The sequence below is a fragment of the Panulirus ornatus genome, chromosome 14 (assembly GCF_036320965.1).
Source record: "Panulirus ornatus isolate Po-2019 chromosome 14, ASM3632096v1, whole genome shotgun sequence".
Classification (NCBI taxonomy): Eukaryota; Metazoa; Arthropoda; class Malacostraca; order Decapoda; family Palinuridae; genus Panulirus; species Panulirus ornatus.
In genome coordinates this window covers 11693420-11718907 of record NC_092237.1, presented here as the reverse complement: position 1 = coordinate 11718907, position 25488 = coordinate 11693420, and the positions used below count along the sequence as shown (strand labels likewise).

The 25488-nt window shown below is 35.2% G+C and overlaps 1 protein-coding gene across 1 annotated transcript in view; it reads right to left on the bottom strand.

Annotated features, from left to right (window-relative positions):
- Positions 1-494: 494 nt before the first annotated feature.
- LOC139753321 (transmembrane and coiled-coil domain-containing protein 4-like) overlaps positions 495-25488 on the bottom strand; it is a 196434-nt gene continuing 171440 nt past the window's right edge. Inside the window, exons 4-13 of the mRNA XM_071669640.1 lie at positions 22886-23018; positions 21783-21943; positions 20784-20864; positions 18844-19010; positions 17324-17441; positions 16015-16217; positions 15207-15303; positions 13128-13292; positions 9573-9715; positions 495-9263 (exon numbers count right to left, since the gene is read on the bottom strand). Coding sequence (XP_071525741.1) covers positions 8682-9263; positions 9573-9715; positions 13128-13292; positions 15207-15303; positions 16015-16217; positions 17324-17441; positions 18844-19010; positions 20784-20864; positions 21783-21943; positions 22886-23018 — 1850 coding nt within the window. The 3' untranslated portion in view covers positions 495-8681. The remainder of the gene's footprint in view (positions 9264-9572; positions 9716-13127; positions 13293-15206; positions 15304-16014; positions 16218-17323; positions 17442-18843; positions 19011-20783; positions 20865-21782; positions 21944-22885; positions 23019-25488) is intronic.

Sequence of the window (25488 nt, the reverse complement as noted above, 5' to 3'; positions counted from 1 at the left end):
TATCATTAGGGAACTCAACTTTTCTTGTGGGGGCCTTTTTTAGTCCATAGAGACTTTATAATTCTTATATGTTAACTTTTCAAAATTTTTGGGTAATTTCATTGTTGGGAGAGGAAGAACCACATATCACACAAAAGATATTACATTTAAGGGATGCCTCCTTTCTTAATATGAACATTGCATCTGCCATACAGTATGCATTAATCCACTTGAGCATTGCTACTTTTCAGCGAGAGGCAAAGATCTTGCAAGAAACATGCAACAGGTTTATTAAAGAAAAAGAATAATGATGGGTAATGACAATGATGGCAGGCACACCCTACATAAGAATGAAAGTTGCTTACAGTAGGTTAAGGCAAATATCACTATCTAGTAAACAAATGTAGAAAATGTAATCAAAAAGTTAAAGTGGTAATACAGTGCACAGGAGAGTTGGCATTACATAATATCTTACTGTATTAAAAGCAGATTCTTTCAAAGGTTAAGGAAGCACATTCCATCTTGCGTCTTTATTTCTCTGATACAAGAGACATAATTAGGCAACTCATCTTTTCAATTAGTTTTCTTTGTGATGGTAATAGAAGAAAGATCTTATGTAACTGTATAATACCAAAAGAGGGAAAGGCAATCTTTTGTACCAAATCAAAATATCTGTACCCAGAAAATACAGTGTATGATTCTCACTCATGTATCACTGCATTATTTTTACATAGTAAGCAGTGATTAACAAAACAGTCTTATCTGTAAATGGAACTGTCAGACTATAATCATACTGAAATGAAAAATACACAAAACCTACAATTTACTGACTGTAAATCAGGAACACTTCCATTATTTGTAATCTCAAAATCAAAATGTCTTACAACATATTATCAAGGACTATATCTAATGTTAAACATATTTTTGTGATTATCTGCAGCTAGCATTATTTTCACACATGATCTATCACAAAACAAGAAAAAGATATAAAAACACATATAGATAATATGGCAAGAATTCATCTTGAGTGTAAAGAAAAGTAGATGGTGGAAGATAAATATGAATCTATGCCATGTTACTCAAACACCATAATTTCTACTTGAAGTTCTATTATGCCTCCATTTCATATTGATCACTGTAATATTCCAGATATAATACTGATGATATTTGAAGGGAGAGAAAAAATAAGCATACAGTATTACAGGTCAACTAAGCATCAATATTACTTCAGTAAATAATACTACTGTGTACAGAAATACCGTAATATCATACATACTCTGCTGCAGACTGGTTGATAGCAAGGCAAGAGGTGATATGTTTGTTGCATATGCATGTATGTTCTTCATGTACTGAGATTATTTTTCCTAGTGTTGATGTAGGTAAAAGATGCAAAACACATCTACCACTAATGTATAAACATCAAAGATGAGTCTTACAATGAATATTTCATGATTTTCCAAAAATGCAACTTGGAGAGTATTTTTACACAGTTCCAACATTAATACTAACAAATTTTAATATGCCTTTATAAGATCATGTGCTCTGAGAATGCATCCACCTGATGAATGTACTAATTATAAGTTATATACTTTTTACATGCACTGTTGCATCTCTAACAGGAAAAGCTTTGATGGCTTAAAACTATACCTGCCAAACTACGTGTACAAGCTTTGATGACAATTTTAGCAACATGAATTCTTGTAATGATAAAGTCAATGCAAAGTAACAACAATGTCACATTTTCCTATACATACATTAATTGAATAAAGCTTTTGTTCAAAACAAGGCATAAAATATTCCAGTATGTTAAAATAGTTTTTAGTGCAAAGCTTTCCTATTATGTGTATAATACATTATACAATTTCTAATAAAAATAAAATGAAGGTAAACTACACCAAAGCATATAACTCTGCATTAGCATCATTGAGAAATACTGTTTTGAAACTGGATAGCCATAGCTTCTCTGACATTGACAAAACACTATTTTTGTAGGTACTCAGTCAGTGATCCAAAAGATCAAATACAATTCTCTCCTTAGGATAAAGTTATTCAGGATTTAATATTCATCACCAGCTTATTCCTGACTTTCAATACAGCTGAACTGAGAAATCTTAATATCAATGTTGCTCCATAAATGGTAATGACTGATCAAGAACAGTGGTAATTAGTGAACAAAACAAACTCAAATAACTGCAATAAGATTCTTTCCTTCAATGAAATACATGACAAGACATGCTATGGTATGACTAGTAAATAAATTCAAATATTTTCGCACATGATCTTGGCCTAATATGCCATGAATAAGGTGCAAGTAATATATGAAACTTTTCATAACTGTGCTTTATATACCATTGTAAGTAAAACATTGATGCTTCTATCAACATTTTATCTAAATATATCTTTGATTTGCTGGACTAATATCATCATGGCTTATTTATGCATAATTCAGAAGATAAAAAAAATCAATCATATTCAAACTCTCTTATTTTCAATATTAACAACTCCAGTTACCTGGATCTGTGATAATAGAAATTTTTGATACATAACAGGTCAATATAAACAAATATACAGTAACAGATAAATATCTAATGTTTGTAACATTTTATATTCATTCCTTTAGAGGCAACTACTATTTCCTAACATCTCATAAGCAAAATAGCTTTTTTGGGGTATCCAAGAAAATCACTTGATATAGAAAAATTTCTAATCAACAAGCACACATTAAATACTATATAGAATATAATAAAACAGCTATTTTTGATAAATGTTTCTCTATACCATACATAGAAATCTCTACTGTGTGTTTACTACAACATACAGAAGCATACAGCACTTTAGTTTGTGACTGTTGCGACTTAAAGCTCAAAAGACAGCTTATCATTAGAAAATACAAATCATTGGATACTGAACCATAATGCATTTTGCAGATTTTGAAGGCTAAAAGAGGGTATCACTCTGATTACTAAATCTTTATACTAATATTCTCTTTTCTTCAAGTTTAGTCTATCATAATCAATATTCACTTAAACATTTCTAAACTCACATATGTTATAAACATTCTTGTGCTTCACATTAAATTCTGTAATAGGTGAAGCTTTTTATAGAACCTCCCAATTTTCCTTCAGTTATGTACTGTTTGAAAAAGTATCAAAAGCTCAGAAAGGCATGAGTGCAAGAATGCAGCCCAACAAGATGACTTAAAGAGCTGTACATTAGACGGCATCAAGTCAACCCGCTCCAGTTTTGGGTAAGACATGAACCATCATCCACTTGCAGTGTCATCTATACCACAGGATGTTATAAGAACCAGTTACATATATCTGATGCTGCCAGTTCTTATAACATGTGATGGATGAAAAGATTAGTCATATTTCAATAAAATATATGTCCTGTGCTTATTACATAAATAAAACAGGTTTTGATTTTCTTATTTCAGTAAATAATGCAAATCTATCAAATATATTCACAGCAAATATCATAAAGCACACAGGTTGGGATTTTTGAAAAAACACCTTTTTTGGTACTCAATTGGAAAGTTTTAACTTAAAACAATGACTTTCTTAGTTAAGTATAAAAGAACCCATCACAGTCGACACCATAACTGTATGATAGTTCAATGTTCATTTACCCTGTGCAGAACAAAAACACTAATAGAAAAATGAATACATAAATCTCTACTCTAATAAAGAAAATAACATGCAACCCTACATAACTATTATGATGATACAATTAATAGCAAATAATTTTTCACTCTTTCAAGGAAACTGTGCAAGCATATGCTATATGGTATAATTTGTAGACAGCTGTTTTTACACAACCTTCATAAGACAATACTGTCAATGCACATAAAGATTTTTTTACTCTTGTAAGTGCATTTTCTATGTCCATTATGATACACCAATTACAATGCTCAAAGATATGATCTCCCTTATTTATTGTTTTAAGCAAAAGACAACACTAATGTCATAATATAGTAGTGCAAAAATAAATCAGACTAAGGACTTTGCTTGTTTAAATTGTATCTCATAAATATGGCTAATACATTCACTAATTTCATACAACATATGGGATTCCTCATTTACTTTTATTACTGTTAACTTAGAATGTCAAAAAACCTTGTTAGCAAAGGAATCTACAAACCAGAATACTGTATTATCCTTCAACCTTTAGAAATTTCCAAACAATATGGGTGTGTTTGCTATGTTTTATCATTTGTTTAGTACCATAAAAATGTCTGACTTATTCATTACGATTCACAAACTATGAAAATTGTATACATATTCATGATAGTGTCACAAATAATTCCATACACACTGCAAGCACAATCACCATTTCTATAACTATAATTTTTCATATACACAATATAGTAATATAACAAAATATCCACTGGCACAGAGTTCTAGTGCCTGTTGGTTTACTATTTATCACATTGTCCCTGAAGACAGCTTAGTGGACGACAGACCTAAAGAAAAATAATATACTCCTAAGTGCAGTGAGCTTTGAGTTTGACGGATGACTGGTGGACGTTGTTTACACAATGAATAGGAACTAAATTAGGCAGTTAAGTCTCACAAAGACTTACCTGACTAAGGATGGTTTGAATAGGTCAGTGTTTCTGGCAGTTAATGTAAGAACAAGGGGGTATGCAGTCTTCTCTGTATAGCTTTGATAAGATTTTCTAAGTCATCTTCCCAAGTACATGATAAGACTGGGTACAATTATCATGAGCTATACAGCAGATGAGAGGAGTTACAGCTGGCATGAAAAGTCATATAGAAATATCTTTTACATATTAGTGTTCTACTATTATAATCACACTGTAATTAGTAAAATATGTATTTACAATTTGAGTAATATGTAAAGTTGTGCTATGCATAACCTGCAGCCACAATGAAAGTCTCAATGCTTTTCCAACTTGCATGAAGTAAGTACTCATAAACTGGCATGTCATCACCTTTCTTACTTGATGTTCTATTAAAAGTTATTAATTACAGGTGCATCCCTTTGATATTTATAGATGAGAACAGTATGTACATTATCATGAAAATGATCACACTGCTTAAATATTGGCACTTCCATAGCAAAGTTTCACTTATTCACTTACCTGTAAGTGAAGTAAATGAAAACAATATCATCAAGTACTGAGATAAGTAAAAAATAATAATGATAATAAAAAAAGGAATATAAAAACAATGGCGTATATTTCTCATATCCTGAATCCTTCACAACATGCTTATTTACTACAGTACAGTCTGAGCACTTCTTTTGATATTCAAATACTAATGTCAAATGATGAAGTATCTCATTTGAAAGATAAAGCTTCTTTCTGTGCTTAACCAACATTAAACTATGAAGACATGCTTTTGATCTGTCTTAATGAAGAGAAACATACAACCCATAAAACCAAAACCCAAATTATCTAACCAAGAATAAGCTCCCCAACATCTGGCCTCCAACAGCCCAGTTGTGGCTTAAGATTATTTATAATGCATCAATGTCACCATACATTGGCCTAACTGACTACTAGTTACCATCTACTTTGGTTAGTATATTCTATGTATCAATCCTATTTCTATGGGGTGATATGAAGTGCATGAAGGCATGAATTTTTTGTGGGAATTAATTTTGATAAACTTGAGTCCAGAACTGCAGGTCCAAAGAATTAAACTTGAGTCCAGAACTGCAGGTCCAAAGAATTAAACTTGAGTCCAGAACTGCAGGTCCAATGAATTACTCTACATATAACCCTATGAAGTTACATTTAATGTAATGCTCGTACATTTTGTACCTAAGGACCAGGTAGTTAAAAAAGGATGTAAGGTCCATTTAATACTTTATTTAGGGTTACTTAAAGAGCCAGTCAGCATGCCTCCTTCCCAAAAGTCAAAAAATCACCATATTCAAAGCTACACTCATCATCATGTTGCACAACTGCACATTCATATCCAGGTGTCCTTGCCATTTATACCTAATGTCCTAACTGAGTTCGTCATAATCATCTCTAAGTTTGTCTAGGTAGCCATGGAATAATTTAGAATGACAAAACTCCAAAGCTTGTTGCCATCACTGAATGTTACATTTCTTTCAGACCAGCTCCTACTCATTGTTCTTCAGTTCATGGTTGATTCACAATCTGAATATATGGAAAAACTGAAGATTCAAGGCAGATTAGCTGTAATATTGATGCAATAGAATGTTTACACAAAATAATTTGTAAAGCAACAGCATTAAAGTTTTCTAAAATCTCTGCTTCAGTATCATTATTACCAGAAGGGCCAGCAGTTGAAAATCTAACCAATACATCAATTGATCACAGAGAGTGCAAAAGAAAAAGTTTCATCCTCTTGAGAAGCTTGCATGAGTGATAAGGTTTGAGAAACTAAATGCACATTCAAAACTTGTGACACTAAAACTCATTACACTTAATGAAGTTAAGATGCAAAGTTTGCAATCTCTAAGAACCCTGAGACACATCCGAAGCTTGTGCAGTCCCAAAGTCATGAAAGATGCCAAATCAACCACTAGCTTTATCTTAGTACCTTATGAAAATTTCCCTTTCAATTTATAATTTCTAGAACATGAGAATGGGTGCTATAATTTGTGAGGATCCCCAGCCTACCCTTTATAGGACCATGATAGAACAAAGTTTTTCCATTACTAACTTGTTTATGGTTTGCTTCATCATATAAGATGACTACTGTGTCTGGCAGCCACTACCTACCATCTAATAAGTTTATGGGGCTAATTAGCTAAGCCAATGTGTGATGAGATTGATTCAAGTTAACCTGGTTTGCAATCAGCAGTCTCATAATAACTACTCGTTAAAGAAGCAATAACTTCGTTAGATGGTCTAAGCTGCATTTTCTAGAGACACTTTATAATGCATGTCCATTGTTCATTTTGTAGGCAAATATTTTACGTATACAACAAGATATATTGCAAGAAAAAAAAATGAAAAATTATATTAATCGTTTTCCTCAATTTTGTATTACACTGGAAAAAAAAATGTTAAACAACACCAGTATCAAAATCCACAGAAAGACACTTGCAACAAACTGGCAGTTTGGAAGATTTACAGGGAAGCTAGAATGTGAAAATGTATACAGTCCTTTCATTCATACATGTGCAAGTACTTTGAGAAATGTTATGGGATAAAAAAATATCTTAACTTTTTCATCCCTAATATGACGTCCCTGAATTGAAAGTTATCACTTAATGCATTTAAAGTTGCTGTAAAACTATATACAGTACAGCTGTTGGTACTTCCTTTTACTGTGTCCTTAAGTATCATGGAAAAATCATAAACCATCAGAATATTGAAACTGCTTGCCTGTAATTACACTACGAATGAAAAGTCATCTCTGGTGTGGCTGCATCATTGTCTGGAAATGAAAGGGAGTACTATCTCAAAAAAAGACTCCTCACTCAAAAGAAGTCCATATTTCTCCTGCCACTAGCAGTAACACAGTCTTGGAGCTACAGTTCTTGGAAAAGGGGTCCTGGGGCATTTGTATAAATATATGGACTGAACCAGGGCATGTGAAACCTCTAGGGTAAGCCATGGAGAGTTCTGTGGGGATTGGATGTGGATAGGGAGCTATGGTTCTGGTGCATCACATATGAAAGCCAGATAATAAGTGTGAGCGAATGTAGCCTTATTTGTTTTTTTTCCTGGAGCTACCTTGCTGAAGCAGGGGTTAGCGATGCTGTTTCCTGTGGGGTGGGGTAGTGCCAGGAATGGACGAAGGCAAGAAAATATAAATATGTACCTGTGTTTAAATGTATATTTCTGTATGCATATGTTACTGTGTATATGGTGATATGTATATGTGCATGTATGGGCATTTATGTATATCATATGTGTATATGAGTGGATGAACCATTCTTTATCTGTTTTCTGGTACTACCTCACTGATGCAGGAAATGGCGATCAAGTAAAATGAAAATAAATAAATATATCTATTTATACTAGATTGCCATGTCCCGAGTCAGCGAGGTAGTGCCAAGAAACAAACGAAAAATGGCCCATCGACACCCTCTTCAGCTCTCTTAACCACCCTCTTTTTATTACCACACCTCTGTCTTACCCTTTTATTATTTACTTTATCAAACTGCCTCAAACCACATATTTTCCTCAAACGTTTAATTTCCAACATTTCCACTCTCCTCTTTATATCCTCATTTATAATCCATGGTTCATATCCATATAACATTGTTTGGACTTCAAACACTAACTTTTGCCCTTCCTGTAGAGCAAAAAAAAAAAAAAAAGATAACTTTTGTGAGGCTACAACAGCTGTGAGGCTGCTCTCCATATGAGAGCATATGGGATCCTTTGGGATGGAAAAGTTCCAAATGAGACTCTACTCCTTTCTGCTGACATGATGCAGCCTTGTCTATGGTGACTTCATGATCTCTATGTTACTACTCACAGGCATAGCTTGGGAATATATATATATCATGTGTGTGTGTATACTACCAACTTTTTATCATCATGGCGAGTGTGGTAATGATATATAAGAATATTTTCATTAAATCTCACAAGCCTCCTTTGTGCTGTATTGCACATAGCAATCAAATAATAAATATTTTAAGAAATTCTCGTGATTAATTCTGAACTGCTAAAGTTTCTCTCAGCTGGGTAATCAATGGAAATGTAATCATATGCATTATAAAAGCAAAAAGCCAAATAGGCTGGTATATTATGCTTCATCAATTGGTTCCTGTTTTCTAGAAAATATCTGAAAAAGTGAGTGCTTGGGCTGATCCTGAGAACTTGATCGATGAAGTTCTTTCCTACCAGATGCCTTTGGTCTGGTAGGGAACAGATTTCCAGATGAAATGGTCCTACGTTTGAACATATCTTGAGCAAGTGTTTGGCGATCTTTGTTGACAGGCGGGGTGGGCTTCCGAGCAAGAAAGTCACCAAAAAATGTTTTGGAAGTGTTCTGTTCCCTAACATCTATTATTTCTTGATCAACTGTCATTCCAGCTTGATTTATCTGTTGATTACTTGATGCCAAGGATTTAGATTTAACCGAGTCCTGAGAAATAGAAGTCTGAGGTCCAATATTCCCCAGTCGTACACACTTCTTACTACTAAGATCATATGACGAGAGGGTTCTGTGCCTGGGGACATGTTCTGAGCCTACATCTTGCTGATCATATGATGAACTTGTTCTTGGTGTGTGCAGGTCATCAGAAGAGAAGGATCTTGCAAGAGGGGCATCACGTCCACATAAAAGTGTACTGTCTGAAGTAGATGCTCGAAGACCAGTTGCTTCCTAATAAAAGCACACAAAATTGCATAAGATGTAGGATGCAACAAATGAGAAAGTAAGGGACAAGGAGGAGCAAGAATAGGTTACAAAAAACTGATAAAAATGCAAACATGGATTACAGAATAGAGAGCAAAGAAAACTGGATCTTTATATATAATGAAAAACCTGTAAAACAACTACATTCATTAGATGAAGATGAGATTTATCAAATAGCTAAAGGAGCCAAAGGATTTACTTTGGTTATGTAATTAAAGAAGTACACATGAATTTTTTAGTTATTTCATTCACTTTAAGGGACTTTGTTTCACTCACCATTTTGCCATGCATTGACATAAAGCCAGGGTAATCAGATGCACTTTTCTTCACTCTTGGGTCTTGTTCATTAATAGGATCTCGAGTTCGAATCCCCAGAAGACGAAGAATAACATCCATTTTGTTAGCATAGTCCATGTGACCTGAGTGAAAGAGTAAATATGACAGTTTCATAGATTAAAAAATGCAACTCATTATTTAGAAACAAGGTAGTGAAATTAAACAAAGCAATCTGGAATAATGAGAATGCATAGAAGATTCTGCATAAGCTGAACTTCTAAATAAAAGATGAAGGTGTCCCAAATATAAGTTGGTAGGTCTGGATTATTCCAATACAGACTATGTTCTATGGTTTTATCTCAGCGGTATGAAGGGTCATGGTAAATGTAATTCTGGCTACATGCTCTTGTCTTATTGCTACATTTCATTCAACCTTCATGTACACAATGAATTGTGATTTTTTTCACAGCATAAAATTCTTTCTGTTCAAGTAAAATTCCTGGCAACAGTACAGTGACACTTATTTAGCATATCTTAACACTATAAAAGTTTCATTAAAAATCAAATTTCAATTATAAGGCCAAGAGTAAGTGGGTAGCTCCAACTGACAAGTGAATGGAAAGAATTGCACTGAAACTTTCCATAAGCCTAAATACATCCTTCAACTAACCATTTATCCCTTTTCTAATAAACAATAAACTTTAAGTCTCTAACTATTTTCCTAACAGACACCATCACACTTATTCTATCCGTAAGCCAATATCTAAACTTCAGTCAGTCAGTCACGTACATTCTTTTTTATTTGCAGTCAGTCCTCCAAGTCTAACAATATCTTCTCCTCATACTCCTATCATACAACATCCTTATCAAAAATCTGTTTGGATTCCTAATACAATGAATTTCAACAGGAGAGAGCAATTATTTCATCAGTATTATCTATCTTGTGGAGGCTAAGGTGAAGATTAGTATGGGTTTTCAGAAAAGAGGAGTGAATGTTGGGGTGAAGAAGGTGGTGAGAGTAAGTGAGCTTGGGAAGGAGACCTGTGTGGGGAAGTACCAGGAGAGACTGTGTACAGAATGGAAGAAGGTGAGAACAATGGAAGTAAGGGGAGTGGGGGAGGAATGGGATGTATTTAGGGAATCAGTGATGGATTGCGCAAAAGATGCTTGTGGCATGAGAAGAGTGGGAGGTGGGCTGTTTAGAAAGGGTAGTGAGTGGTGGGATGAAGAAGTAAGAGTATTAGTGAAAGAGAAGAGAGAGGCATTTGGACGATTTTTGCAGGGAAAAAATGCAATTGAGTGGGAGAAGTATAAAAGAAAGAGACAGGAGGTCAAGAGAAAGGTGCAAGAGGTGAAAAAAAGGGCAAATGAGAGTTGGGGTGAGAGACTATCAGTAAATTTTAGGGAAAATAAAAAGATGTTCTGGAAGGAGGTAAATAGGGTGCGTAAGACAAGGGAGCAAATGGGAACTTCAGTGAAGGGCGTAAATGGGGAGGTGATAACAAGTAGCGGTGATGTGAGAAGGAGATGGAATGAGTATTTTGAAGGTTTGTTGAATGTGTCTGATGACAGAGTGGCAGATATAGGGTGTTTTGGTCGAGGTGGTGTGCAAAGTGAGAGGGTTAGGGAAAATGATTTGGTAAACAGAGAAGAGGTAGTAAAAGCTTTGCGGAAGATGAAAGCCGGCAAGGCAGCAGGTTTGGATGGTATTGCAGTGGAATTTATTAAGAAAGGGGGTGACTGTATTGTTGACTGGTTGGTAAGGTTATTTAATGTATGTATGACTCATGGTGAGGTGCCTGAGGATTGGCGGAATGCGTGCATAGTGCCATTGTACAAAGGCAAAGGGGATAAGAGTGAGTGCTCAAATTACAGAGGTATAAGTTTGTTGAGTATTCCTGGTAAATTATATGGTAGGGTATTGATTGAGAGGGTGAAGGCATGTACAGAGCATCAGATTGGGGAAGAGCAGTGCGGTTTCAGAAGTGGTAGAGGATGTGTGGATCAGGTGTTTGCTTTGAAGAATGTATGTGAGAAATACTTAGAAAAGCAAATGGATTTGTATGTAGCATTTATGGATCTGGAGAAGGCATATGATAGAGTTGATAGAGATGCTCTGTGGAAGGTATTAAGAATATATGGTGTGGGAGGCAAGTTGTTAGAAGCAGTGAAAAGTTTTTATCGAGGATGTAAGGCATGTGTACGTGTAGGAAGAGAGGAAAGTGATTGGTTCTCAGTGAATGTAGGTTTGCGGCAGGGGTGTGTGATGTCTCCATGGTTGTTTAATTTGTTTATGGATGGGGTTGTAAGGGAGGTAAATGCAAGAGTCCTGGAAAGAGGGGCAAGTATGAAGTCTGTTGGGGATGAGAGAGCTTGGGAAGTGAGTCAGTTGTTGTTCGCTGATGATACAGCGCTGGTGGCTGATTCATGTGAGAAACTGCAGAAGCTGGTGACTGAGTTTGGTAAAGTGTGTGGAAGAAGAAAGTTGAGAGTAAATGTGAATAAGAGCAAGGTTATTAGGTACAGTAGGGTGAGGGTCAAGTCAACTTTCTCATTGGTTTGTTAAGGATCTCGAGTTTGAATCCAGAAGACGAAGAATACTCCATTTGTGAAGATTGACGAGTGAAAGAGTAAAATGAAGTTTTAGATAAAATCATGATATTTAGCGGATGGAAATTAAACGAAAGACAATTGGAAAATGGAGCCATAGAAGATTCTGATAAGCGAACCTATCTAAACAAAAAGGTATGAAGGATTGTTCCAAATATAGTTGTAGGTGGTTTGCAAGCAGCTATGTTAGGTTTTCTGCAGCGGATGGATGGTCATGGAAATGAATTCTGGGACAATGTCTTGTTTAGTGTTTGATCATTAACTTTAAATGTAAGAAAGAGATTGTGAATAAATTTTACAGACAAAATTCTTTATCTCTGATGCCTCTTCCCAACTGGAATTCCCTCTATGGGGTGGCCATGGCAAAATAGTCTCCATAACTAGTAAACTCCAGTGCCGCTTCTTAGCTTTAAGTGTCTTATCCTTAATAGGACACTAGCAGAGAGCAACTCTGGTGCACTGTGTGCAGAGGCTCCTATCTAATGTTCCTACTGACTACTTCTACCTAATGCTCATGCCTAATGTTCCTACCTACTACTTCTACCTAATGCTCCTGCCTAAATGTTCCTACCTACTTATACTATCAATTACTCCTAACATTCTGCCAGAAGGCAGGGCTAGCACACAGTGCTCATCACAGGAAAAGCTAGAGTTGTGAAGAATGACCCATGTCAGTTAAGTGTTATCAATGTTATGCATGGAAAGGAGAGATTGTATGTTTGTGGACAGAATGCCAGAAGTCCATGTGTGGGTGAGGCACGAACAAAAGATAGCCACCTGGGTCAGAAGAGTGCAATGTGACAACCACTGAATTACTGGCTCACAAAGCAGCCATCACTAACCCCCTCTGATAATATACCACCCTAGTCATTAGCTGCCTACCATCTACTACCATACTATCTACTGTGTATATATGATATAGTCTTGAGCATGGACTTTTCTTACCTGTGACAATGTCAGAAAGGTCAAAATTGAACATTCGCCTATCTTCCCAATCAATTGGCATCAATCCAGCAATACGCAAGCTTCCTGATGATGAACGATACAGAAACCGTAGGAGCCAGTCTCCCTGACAGAATCCATTGATGATACGTCCTGACACAATATTGCCTGTGGATAATGACTTGGTATTAATCTGTGGTTTATCATAGATAATAAGCTATAGTTTTTTCTTAACTGGTCTTTTGAGATCTTTTACAACTAAATGGTTATAAGAATAAAATCAATGATCTGTTCCTATATTCCCTGTTACTATTAGTTTATGTTCTTTGTTTCGCATGACCCATATACACTAGTTAGTGAAGAGGAAGTAACAAGTAATATCCGGTGAGGAACGTAGTAAGTGTAGTTTACTGTTCATGCATGAATATCTAGCAAAACTTTGCAGTTTTCTGTGTTACAAGGAGGTTGAAGAACCCTGTAACTTCTAAGGAGATATAAATCATAATTATTTGCTAAAAAGTAAACAAGATACTACTTTTTAAAATGACTATCCCAGGAACATTTGTACAGAACCAATGGGGATAAAAGTGAAAGTCTGAGTTACATATGTATAAGTTTGTTGAGTGCACATGGTAAATTGATGGGAGAATGGTGATTCAGAGAGTGATAGCATGCACAGAAAGTCAGACTGAAGGGAAAACAATGTAAATTCAGGAGTGTAGGAAGATGTGTGGTTCAGTTGTTTGCTCTGAAGAATGTGCACGATAAATGTTTTAGAAACAGAAGGATTAATATGAGGCTTTCATGGATCTGGACGAAGCTTATGGAAGAATTGACAGAAATGTCTCGTAGAAGATTTAAAAAAAAAAGTATAGTGGGAGAAGAGATCCTAGCAGTGAGGAGTTTTTATCAAGAGAGTAAGGCATGTTAAAGAGAAGGGCAAGTGGTTTCAAAAGAAGCTGATCTGTAGCATGAGTGTATTCAGTCTGTTTATGGATAAGGAGGTGAGAAAGATAAATCAAGGATCTTGGAAAGATGGGTAGGTCGGCAGTCTGTTGGGAATAATGGGACTTGGGAAGAGAGTCAGTTATTGTTTGCTGATGACACAACTGTGATGGCAGATTTGAGTGAGAAATTGCAGAAGTCTGGAACAGAAACAAGATTAATAGCTTTAGAAGTGGACAGAGACAGGTTATTTGAAGTGTGAACATGAATGGAAGGAAACTGGAGGAAGTGGACTGTTTATATACCTGGAAGTGGACATGGAAGAGAATGGAACCATGGAAGCTGAAGTAAGCCATAAGGTGGGTGAGGAGGCATAAGTCCTAGCTGCAATGAGGTGTGTAAAAGAGAGGTCACTGTCAGTAAAGAAAAAGATGGGCACATTTTGTGACAAAGTAGTACCGACAGTGTTGTATAGGTGTGAGGCATGGGCCCAGGATGACAAAGTACAGAAGAGAGTGAATGTGTTGGAAAAGGAATGTTATAGGACAATATGTGACATGAAAGAGGACTGATCAAATAAGAAATGGTAGGATAAGAGAGGGTTGTGGCTGCAAGAGGAGTATGTGTGAGTGAGCTGAAGATGGTGTGCTGAGTGGCTTGGATACATGGAGAGGGCAAACATGCTGGAAGTTAAATGAATAAAGAAAAGAGAAAACCAAGGAGGTTAAAGGATGGAATGGAGAAACTGTGCTTAGGGCCTGAGCTTGAAGGAGGGTGTGATGCATTCAAGGGATAGTGACCTAGTGATGTGATATGAATGTTGTGGTGTTGTGACTGCAGGCTGAACCAGGACACATGAAGTGTTCTAGGGAAAACACAGAAAGTCTGTGGGACAACCTGGCAGTGGATGAGGACTGTGTTTTGGTGCATTATACATGACAGCAAGAGAGTGAATGTAAGTGAACAAGGCCTTTTATTCATCTGTTCCTAACATTAATGTGGGAAACATCATCATCATTATCATATTTTATTATGATGGCAGTCATATTTTCATTAATCATCGCTGTGCATTTTAAAAGCTTGATCATCTAATTTCACATTCTGATTGAAAGCAAAGAAAAATATATCACTACTTACGAAATCCCTGCCATTCTTTGCAATATCCAGGCACAGGAGCACCAAGAAGTATAGCATCTTGAACAATGCCCGCACTACCTTTACGTCGACTAAGCTCCTGTAAGGGTGAAAAATGAATAACAAAATCTTATTATCTATAATGGAAGTAAGTTCTGCTTTTAACCTTGATGCATAATGGTCAAAATGATATAATTTCCAATTTTTACAGACGCAGTCAGTGAAGAGTATAAGAATGAAACATGCTAAATTTACTTATCTATCTATATCTCTGATGCATGTTTCCCTTGGAAACTCCCTCAAGGGGGTGGCTATGGCAAAAGAGTCTCCTCAACTGGTGAACTCCAATGCTGCTTCTTAGCTTTTAATGCCTTACCTTTAACAGGCCACTGGCAGAGGGCAACCCTCACACAGTGTTTTCAAAAGCTCCAACCTAATGTTCCCACCATCTACTATTACCTATTGTGTTTACCCAATGTTCCAACCCACTACTTATACCTAATGTTAAAACAAGAAATGGTAAATGCTGTGGACATTAAATTTTTCAAAGAAACTGTATAATTGGAATGAGAAACTGAAAAATGGAGCCAGTGAGTGAAACTCTCTTCTCTTATACACTAAGGGGTTATCTGCATCACTCTATGGTTGGTCTGAAATTATAAAATCTCACACTCTTATACATATAGCATTACTCTACTACTCAAATCTAGTATCTAATTCCTTTCTGTCATTACCTTCACTTCAACTTCAAAATAAACAATGCAATACTATAATGCTAATAATGTACTTCTCTATATACAGAGGAACTTACCTGGAGACAGTAATAAATTACTCGAGCTCCAAGTGAAAATCCTATGAGGGTAACTGGCCGTTTACCATGCTGTCTTTGAATAAGTACTTCAGCCAGCTGCTTACCCACTTCAGCTGACCTTCGACAACACACACCCCATGGGTTATCAATCACAGACGCTAAAGTCAGAAGTGATGTTGGCCATGTGATTGCAGATATTATACCTGTCAGAAGAAGAATCAACAGCGTGAATTTGATGATGATAACATGACCATCTTGGCGGTGACATGGTTGCTGTCACATCAAGATTCTAAATCAAGATGATCCATTTTGTGTGGGAAAATGTTACCCAACATGATTAAAATGTCATAACCAGTACAGTATGTACTATGTTATGACTGAATATGAAAACCAGATTAGATGTTCAGAAATCACTACAGCTTCCTTTGTTGGTGGAATGATGTAACAATAATTTTCAAAATTCTGATGAATGACAGTTTGGAAAACCTTAAAAGACACAGCTCTGTTAAAGTCATGAAACTAATAATGAGCACACAATATTAGCAAGTTTTAAAATAAAAAGGCTGTTATTTTCAAAAACTAAGCAAATAAGCACCTGAAAGAATGATATAACAGTGAAATAAGATGCAACAGAAATTCAGGTATTTCTCAAGTACTGAGACTTGGCACAAGATAAGAAAGTACCATAAAAGAGGGATTATAAAGAAAGTGCAATAAAGTAATATGCATGTACCTGAAAAATACATACATGTGAACACTGAGAGTATGACGGAAAGTACAGACGTATAAAAGATACAACAATGGTGCTGGAGCCGAGTTATAATCATATGAATTTGAAAAAAAAATCTGCAAAATTTCAGATGATGTGCTTAATATATTTCTCTCAGACACATATGTATAAAAAAAATACTTCAAAAGGTAAGGTCCACCAATAAGCATGACCCAGGGAAAGAAAATTTTTTCTAGTTACTCAACCCCAATAAACAGAATAAGAGGTAGGGTAGGAGAGGGGAATAGCAAGTTGGTATAAAGAAGAAATATACCTCTTTAAATCAAAACAATTTTCTCTACTAGCCATCTATCAATGACTAAACTGTCATTATCTATGCATCAAGAATTCCTATTCAAGGGTTGGAGGGAAGTGAAAAGTGGTACCCTTGTTTTGCTTACAAAACAAGAAAAAATTATGGACATCAAACAATTTTGCAAAAACTTTATAATGACATTTCTGAAAATGATTTATTGTTGGGTTTAGAATATCGGATACACGAGAGTTCACTGTACAACATGTTTATCAATATGTACATACCTGCTAAGATGGTATACTTGAGTGTTTCCTGAACAGCCATAGAAAGTGCAAACTGAAGAAGATAATCCATGGCTTGCCCCAGCTCCCGGAGATACTGAGATTCATATCGCAAACAATACTGAAACCCTGAACTGAGTTAGATATGATGTGGAGTGCAATCTAAGTACAATAGTAAGTAATTATGATATACAACTAGACCTCTGAAAAAAAAGAGGCTCTCATTGTATTAAACATCACAGAATCTAAATTGAGGAAAATGTACATTAATAAAACAAAAAACTTAATGAAGTAAAGAACAAGTCATAACTAAATCCTATATCTTTGTGCAATACATAGATGCATTTTCTATCACATTAGACAGCATAGGATACACATTTTCAATTTCAGTACCTGGTGCATTAATACATTGATAGTATCACTTTGAAATATGGAGCAGCAGAGATACAAGACAGAAAGGTTTATGTGTGAAACTGAATGGAGAGGACCTGAAGGAGGTGGAAAGTTTTAGTTACCTGGGAATGGACATGGCAGTGAATGGAATCCTGGAAGCTAATATAACTCACTGGGTGGGAGAAGGGTATAAGGTTCAGGGTGCAATAAGGAATAAGTGGAGAAAGAGCTCATTCTCTATCACAACAAAAGTATAGTAGTTCTACAGAAAATGTATAAAAGTGACTCTTTAGCCTTGAATGGAAAAGAAAAAGAAAGAAAGAGGTTTTATGTGACAGAAAATAAAATGTCTGAGGATGATACATCATAAAAGGTGGGTTGATAATGCAAGGAATGACAGTGCAAGAGACAGGTGCAATTTGATTGAGTGCTGTCCAGGATATACTCATATGGTTCAAACACATACAGTGAATGAATGAAGAATGACTGATGAAGAGACTCTGCTTGCCAAAAGTGGTGGGAGGAAGGTTAAAGGGAACATGAAAGCAGCAATGGAAGGATAGAATGAAAGAAGTTATGGGATATTGGGGCATAAGCATTCATGAGGGTGAGACTATTAGGAATGGAATGAATTAAGATGCTGTGTATGTGGGAAGCAACATGATGTCAACTGGCTGAAATATGGTTAAAAAGTGGTCAAAGTAAACTATAGAGAGATCAGTGGGGCTTGGTTATGAATGGAAAGCTTTGTTCAGTATGATATTTTGTCTGTGAGATGATGGAGTATATGGTGAGTATAGGTATAGAAAAGTTCTAATTACTATTTGCTGGGGTAGATTTCAGGCAAAGATGAAAGAGATAAAAAAGACAGAAACTTTGCTAGCAAAATATCTCTGTATAATGATTTGTGTCTAAACCGGAGAGAAACCAAGCACATCTTAATATCTGTTATATACTTTGTTACATCTTATGCTAATGAGAAGTAGTTTCTCAACTGCTTGAGAACAATCAAACATGAGAGACCAATTCATATCCTTTGGAAACTGAAATATTAAGTATTATATACCACTACTGAAAAAATAAGTATAGCACATTTTACAGTACTTTACCAACATTCTTTACAGCCTTACCTGCTCTCTAGAATGGTATAAAATCCTCCAGGGTTTGCTAAATTCCTCAATTCCTTCTTTTGTTAGCCATCCAGAAATAGCAATAGTTATGTGCAAATGACTTCCATCAGTAAGGTAGTCAAAGGCAAATTCCTCTACTTCTCCAATTCGCTTTTGCATCTTATATCCTACATTTGAAATAAAAGTTTACATCATCACATCATGATAGTTACAGAAAAATCAGGTAAGGTATCAACATAGTTGCTCCATTAATCAATACAATTTTACAGAGTATTATTGTTAAATCTGGTGTTAAATCAAATAATTTTTCCAGTCTTTGTTTTTCCCAATACCTCTGAAATTTACATCTTTAATTAGCAGACCATATGAAATATATATAACTGTAGTGTCATATAATCCTAATTAAAACACAGCTATAGCACAAATGATTATTTTTGCAGACTTAAGACTTCTACACATGAGATCATCTATGAATTTCACTAATATTTGTTTCTTTACATCCTCTTAGTTGAAATGTGAACTAACGGACTGTATTACTTCTTTCTTTATTAGAAAATGTGTAATTTCAACTACAGGTCATAGCTTCCTGGTGGATCCCTTGACCCTCATATTTTATATTTGGCAAGCTTTACCATAAAACAAAAGTGCAACAAATTCCCTTGCATCTTTTATGAATTTTTTTTATATATGAATTGATTTGAAAAGTTCAGTATATTTAAAAAAGTTGCTTAACAATCACAAGATTCAACTGCTCATACTTCTATAATCAAGAGTTGTATTTCAATCAAAATTCTTGTTTCAACTTCAAAATACATTAACACAATCAAAAACTCCATCAAAAAACACCCTAAAGTCTATATAGGAGTAGGAGTCACAAATGGATTTCCAGTGCACAAACTTGCTATACCTAGGCAAAAATGTTTCTATTCCCTCTCTTTCTACCCTATGGAGAGTAATTGTATTTCAAATCTAATAAAATTTCAACCTGATAGGCTCACCTTTCATCATATCAAACTCAATAAACTAACAGCACATTTTGTAACATTTACACTTCATGAATCTGTATTTTGTTTAGCCTCCTTTTAACATAATTTTATAGGAAACCCACATGAGGCATGTGCAAGTCCAAGTACAGCATACATTAGTCTATACATGAATGACACATGAGATAAACAAGAAATGTTGTACAGGTCTTCTTAAAACTCTGTGTATTTTACATTTCAAGTCTATATCTGCATCATATGCAGAAGTAAAAATGTTTGCTTGTGAGTGCCACATTAAAAATATGCTCATTTATAACTGCAATTCATATTCATTATTAAGCAGAATGAAAATAATGTGACATTTGTGATTGGAAGTTCAGAATAAATGATTACATACTCATACTTGCTCGCCTTCATCCATTCCTGGCACCAACATGCCCCACAGGAAACAGCATCGCCATCCCCTGCATCAGCGAGGTAGTGCCAGGAAACAGGCAAAAAAGTCCACATCTGCTCTCACTTAGCCTCTAGCAGTCATGGGTAATGCACCGAAACCACAGCTCTGATCCATGCCCCAAACTAACTTACAGGAAGCAGTAAACAAAGAAGTTTTCATCCAGGGTAACTCCTGTTTTGGCTTCTGATGAAGGACTCAGTTCCATATGTCATTGAATAATCCTGTTCAAAGCAGGATGAAACTAAAAATATGCATGGTAGCATGTATGTTAGTCACAGCAATCTGCATGTCCCACCTAAGAGCAAAATTAGTTTGTTGGCACAATGTGATCTCCAAATTAAATCCTTAATCTTTCATTTCTCAAGATTTCCCCAAAATTCTTTTATTGAAAACAATAATTGAGAGGTTGAGAAGCAACAACAAAAGCAGCTATTACTAATCTGATCTGAGAATAAGGTCCTTAATGAATAAATAGGTTAAATAATGATTCTATAACTAACCTGTCAGGCCAGCACCTGCTGCACCAAACATAGATCCTACTACTGCCACTCCTGCTGTAGATGAGATAGCTGCAGCACCACCTAGAAAATAGAGATGAAATTATATCTGAGAAAAACAACTTCTCAATCACCAGTATAGAGAAACATCTTAAACACTAAACACTATAAGGCATCATTTGCTTCATCTAAAGCTAAATACTACATGAAGGTTTCCTATAATCTACATCAGATAAAAGACATGAAGGAGGGGAATATGTTTTCCCCATCAAGAGGAGGATCACATTAGTTGACTAATGCTTACCCTTCACAGATGCCCTTTTTTTTCCAAGTCTGTAAGGAAATAACTATGCTTGAAATCCGCTATATGCCCCATGGTAACATCGAACATACTAAGCTACTGTTACCTCAAAACCCTTGCTAAGTCAAGTAGTCTCCTGTATTCCCAACCTTCCACTTCCCCAGGGTTTTCATTACATATTTTACCCAGCAAAGGTCAAGGTTTAAATTACAGCATTTATTATTTCCTTTATCAATTTCATTATCCACAACAGGGGAGATTTATAACATCAAACACATAATAGTAAAAATTATGAAATGTAAGTCTTTCAGTTTATTTAGAACTATATTTGAGTATGGAGTACCAGTCTTTACTCAATTATTTGTTTCTGGATAGTCTAAATAATTTTTGAAATATACATAAATCTTATAGTAAAGACTTTAACTAGCCAATTTATACCACATTACATGTTCTACTGTACTGGACATGAATATTTGAAAAAAAATCAGCATCTTTTGTAAATAATCAAGCAAACAGATAATTTTAACATCATTAAACATTAAAAAATGGTGACATATTGTGAGTGGGAATGTGTCTGTACCTAAGTGACTCATTCTGTCTGCAAAACATAATAAGCATATTATTACAGAAATGAAAGCATAAATTCATATGTCCCCTTCTAACTTCAATTATCCCTTTCTAAACACCTCCCAGACTCTTACCTGCACCAATTATGGTCCCAAGACCAGCACCAATAAAAGGGGCAGCAAGCCCACCAGTGAGACCTAAAACAGCACCTCCACCTAGAGTAGCCAGACCAATAGCAGTGTAACGCTTGATCTTTTTATAGCGGTCACGTTTGGCCATTTCTCGTTCTTCCTCTCTGGAATAATTAATAAACATGAATATCTTATACCATAAATCACTACCTTTCACTACTGTACTGCAATGCTGTTAGGAAGTGACACACGAATATCAGAAAAGGTATCAAAATGACAGGAATTTAACACTTAATCAAAACATAAATTTACATAACGCACAAACTCATATCTAAGGACATCATCCTCTTTCTACATTTTTCAATCACTTTTCCAAGAAAAAGAAAAAAATTGTAATTCATCATGCTGTCAAAGGGAGCAATAGTTCATAATTCACACACACTTTTGAAAAAAGAAAATTTGTTATGTTATCTGTTGATTTAGTAAAACTTCAATAACAAAATGGATCAATGAATCACTACTAGCAAAGTTTGTCTCATTGACAGGCACTACAGTATTATGTTCCCATTTTCATCGTCTATGTTATACTCTTTTACCCTGTCTTTTTTTTACATTTTTGCCTGTCCAAATAGTTTTTTAATGTTTTGTCAGAAATTATAATCTAAGAATGCTCCTAGTTTACTTCAGGTTTCTTCCCTTGCTTTTCTTCTCACATGCCCTCTTCATATCTGGCTGTTATATAATCTGATCCTGCCACAAATGTTTTATGCGTCAACAATTACTTTGTTTTTCTGGTTACAAATAATTTTTTGTGAAAGGTCAAAGGGCTATGTCAGCATGGAGCAGCAATGCAGTTAGCTGTACCAGTTTTGTTTGTCCCTGCCTACCATTTGCCCTGCTCCTCTCACACTGTTATCATTGTCTCCCTTTATTATTCAATCCCTTAACTCTCCTTAGCCACTCTATTTTCTCAACTCCCATTCCTCCTTTTCTCATGTCACCCCTTCCCTTCCTTCACATACACTTCTCATCTCCTCTCTTCCCCTTCTCCCTCTTTTCACAAATCATTCTCACATCACATAACCCTGATTCCTAGCTGTACTCACTCTGTGATGGGGTTCTCCTCCATGGTGAGGTACTCCAGGACAGATTCCTCATACATCTCCAACAGATCAATGCTCACCTGAAGGAGGCAGGTTACATGGGTGATCAGAACCCGGATTCTTGCATCATAGCAACCTAGAGGGGAAGACCATGTAGATCAAATATAACAGATGAACTATTGTGGATAAACAAAGGAAGGAAAAACTCATACTACAAGGGTTTTAAATGAATTATTGTCTAAACACTGGGTAAATATGGGTCAGTAATGGTACAGGATCTATAAACCCTGTTATAATAACATAATAATACAGTGAAACAGCAATGCTAGGTGCAATGATGCCACAGCAACTTAATCAAAGAAAGAAACAAGTAAATGACAAGTACTGCCAGAACTATCCTGGAGAAGGACATATAAAGTGAATCATATGCATCAGATATAATTCAGTCTAAGAAACCTAAGACATTAAAAAAAATGTGTCATGTGTACTAGGTAAACAGCTATATCAGAAATGTTTGATAACATGGGAACCAGGTAAGCAGCATGTACTGGTTAACCAATTCTACAACAGCACAAGACAGGAAGATCAGCAAATTAAACTGGGTGAAATGTCACAGACGGAAGGAAATATGTCTCAGTTCTCAGTCCAAAATAGAAAAAAAATACTGGCTGGAAAGTGGCATGACAAAAGGATAAAGTTATTAATAAGATATTATCAAAAAGTAAAATAGTACCATAACAAAGAAAAATGTACAAAAAAAAAAAATGCTTAAACAGTGGTGTCTGAATAATGAGAATAAATAGAGTAAGAGAAAATATCACTGAAAAAATTATCTGAAGTGCAGATTAGATGACAATGGATACATCATAAAGTATACAGTACAAAAGGGACAACACAGCAAAGAAAACTCTGATGACGAACCTTAAGCCGCTGAGTACTGCTCAAACTTCCTGAGCACTGTAAATAATGGTGATAAAATCCTTTTTTCTACACTTTTATTACCCGATTTTGTATATTCTTTTTTAGCAACTAAAACTTATCATATAGGCAAAATCAAGTCTACTATCACAATTTCATTCAGTATTTTACAAAACAGAAATCTAAAATGTTTTCTTTTCCTTTAGGGCAAAAAATAAAACTTTTCTAAACCACAGTTTCACTAAACACTAATCATATTCATATACAGAAATAAACTTCATAAGCAAACAAACTATCAGTGAATCAAAGTCAATAGGATTTCCTCTTACATCTAAATAATAATGGGTTTTGAAAAATATATACTACATTGTGCAATCCATGTAGAGCCTATATATGTCATTTCTAATAATAAAAACACTTACACAAGTGAAATGATACTACAGCAACTTAGTTAAGGAAAGGAACACATATATGGCATGTACTTGGTGAGTAAACTTCTTTACTGCCACAACTAGCTTATTGAAGGGCATGTAAAGTGAATCACAAGTATCAGGTAAATTTTTGGGTAAGTAACCTTAGACATTACAAAAAGAGAGAGAGAGAGAATCATGTGCAATAGGTTAATGGCTACTGCAGAGACATGTAATAAAGTGGAAACCAGATATGCAAAAATTACAATGTATGCCAAATCATATTTCATTCTTGCTTGTGGGACTTTTCTCAATCAAAGTAAATCATACAACATAAATATCTCATTATTACTTTACATAATATATGTTGAGAATAAGTTTTCTCTTCTCACCAGTGTGAGTAAAAAATCATCATTTTCTATATCACATTTTCAGCAGAAACCACTTATTCTTTTTCTAAACCAAACATCCTATTAGTATAACAGAGTCAAAAGTACTTCCTCCTACACCTAAACAGAGATTTTGAAAATTTTCTAATGCCATGTACTGGCAAACTGCACCATCATATAATACACAGTGAGCCTCTATTGCCATTTCTGACCACCAGCACACTAATTGTTTGTATATATCCTGTACAATATTTCACAAGCATATCATTCATTTGTATAGATAAATCTATATATTTGCTCTATACATTTACTGTCAAGGAGACATGTCTCCTCAACCACTTGGCCAAACATCTTTCATTATCTACCTAAGATTAGTAGCCAATCAGACTTCCATGAATCAAAGGAATGAAAAGCTATGATATAGAGACTGCACAATTCAAGTCTGACAGTTCTCTAATGCAGTAGACCCATGCAGGACGATGGGACCATATGGGCTAATGATAATGATGGAAATAGTATGAAAAAAGATAAACATGAAAAGACAGACAAAAACACTGAAAAGTACACTTCCAATATACTGACATGTAAGTAGCAGATTTTGCAAATAGGGTTGTATCAAATCAATTGGTGGTAAAAACTTTTATGAGAACAATAAGTGGTAGATATAGCTAACTTTAAGTAAGTTTCCATCATAACAAGTGGTAGATATGGTAAGAGGTCTTCCATCAAAACAAAGTGGTAGATATGGTATGGATGAAAACCTTTGCTAAGAAAATATATATATCATCACAACAAAAAAGCACACCATACAAGGTAATGAGAAGGAGACAAAAGATAAGACTATTGAAAAATGTCGAAAACCACAACTTTTCCTTAGAATACAGTATTG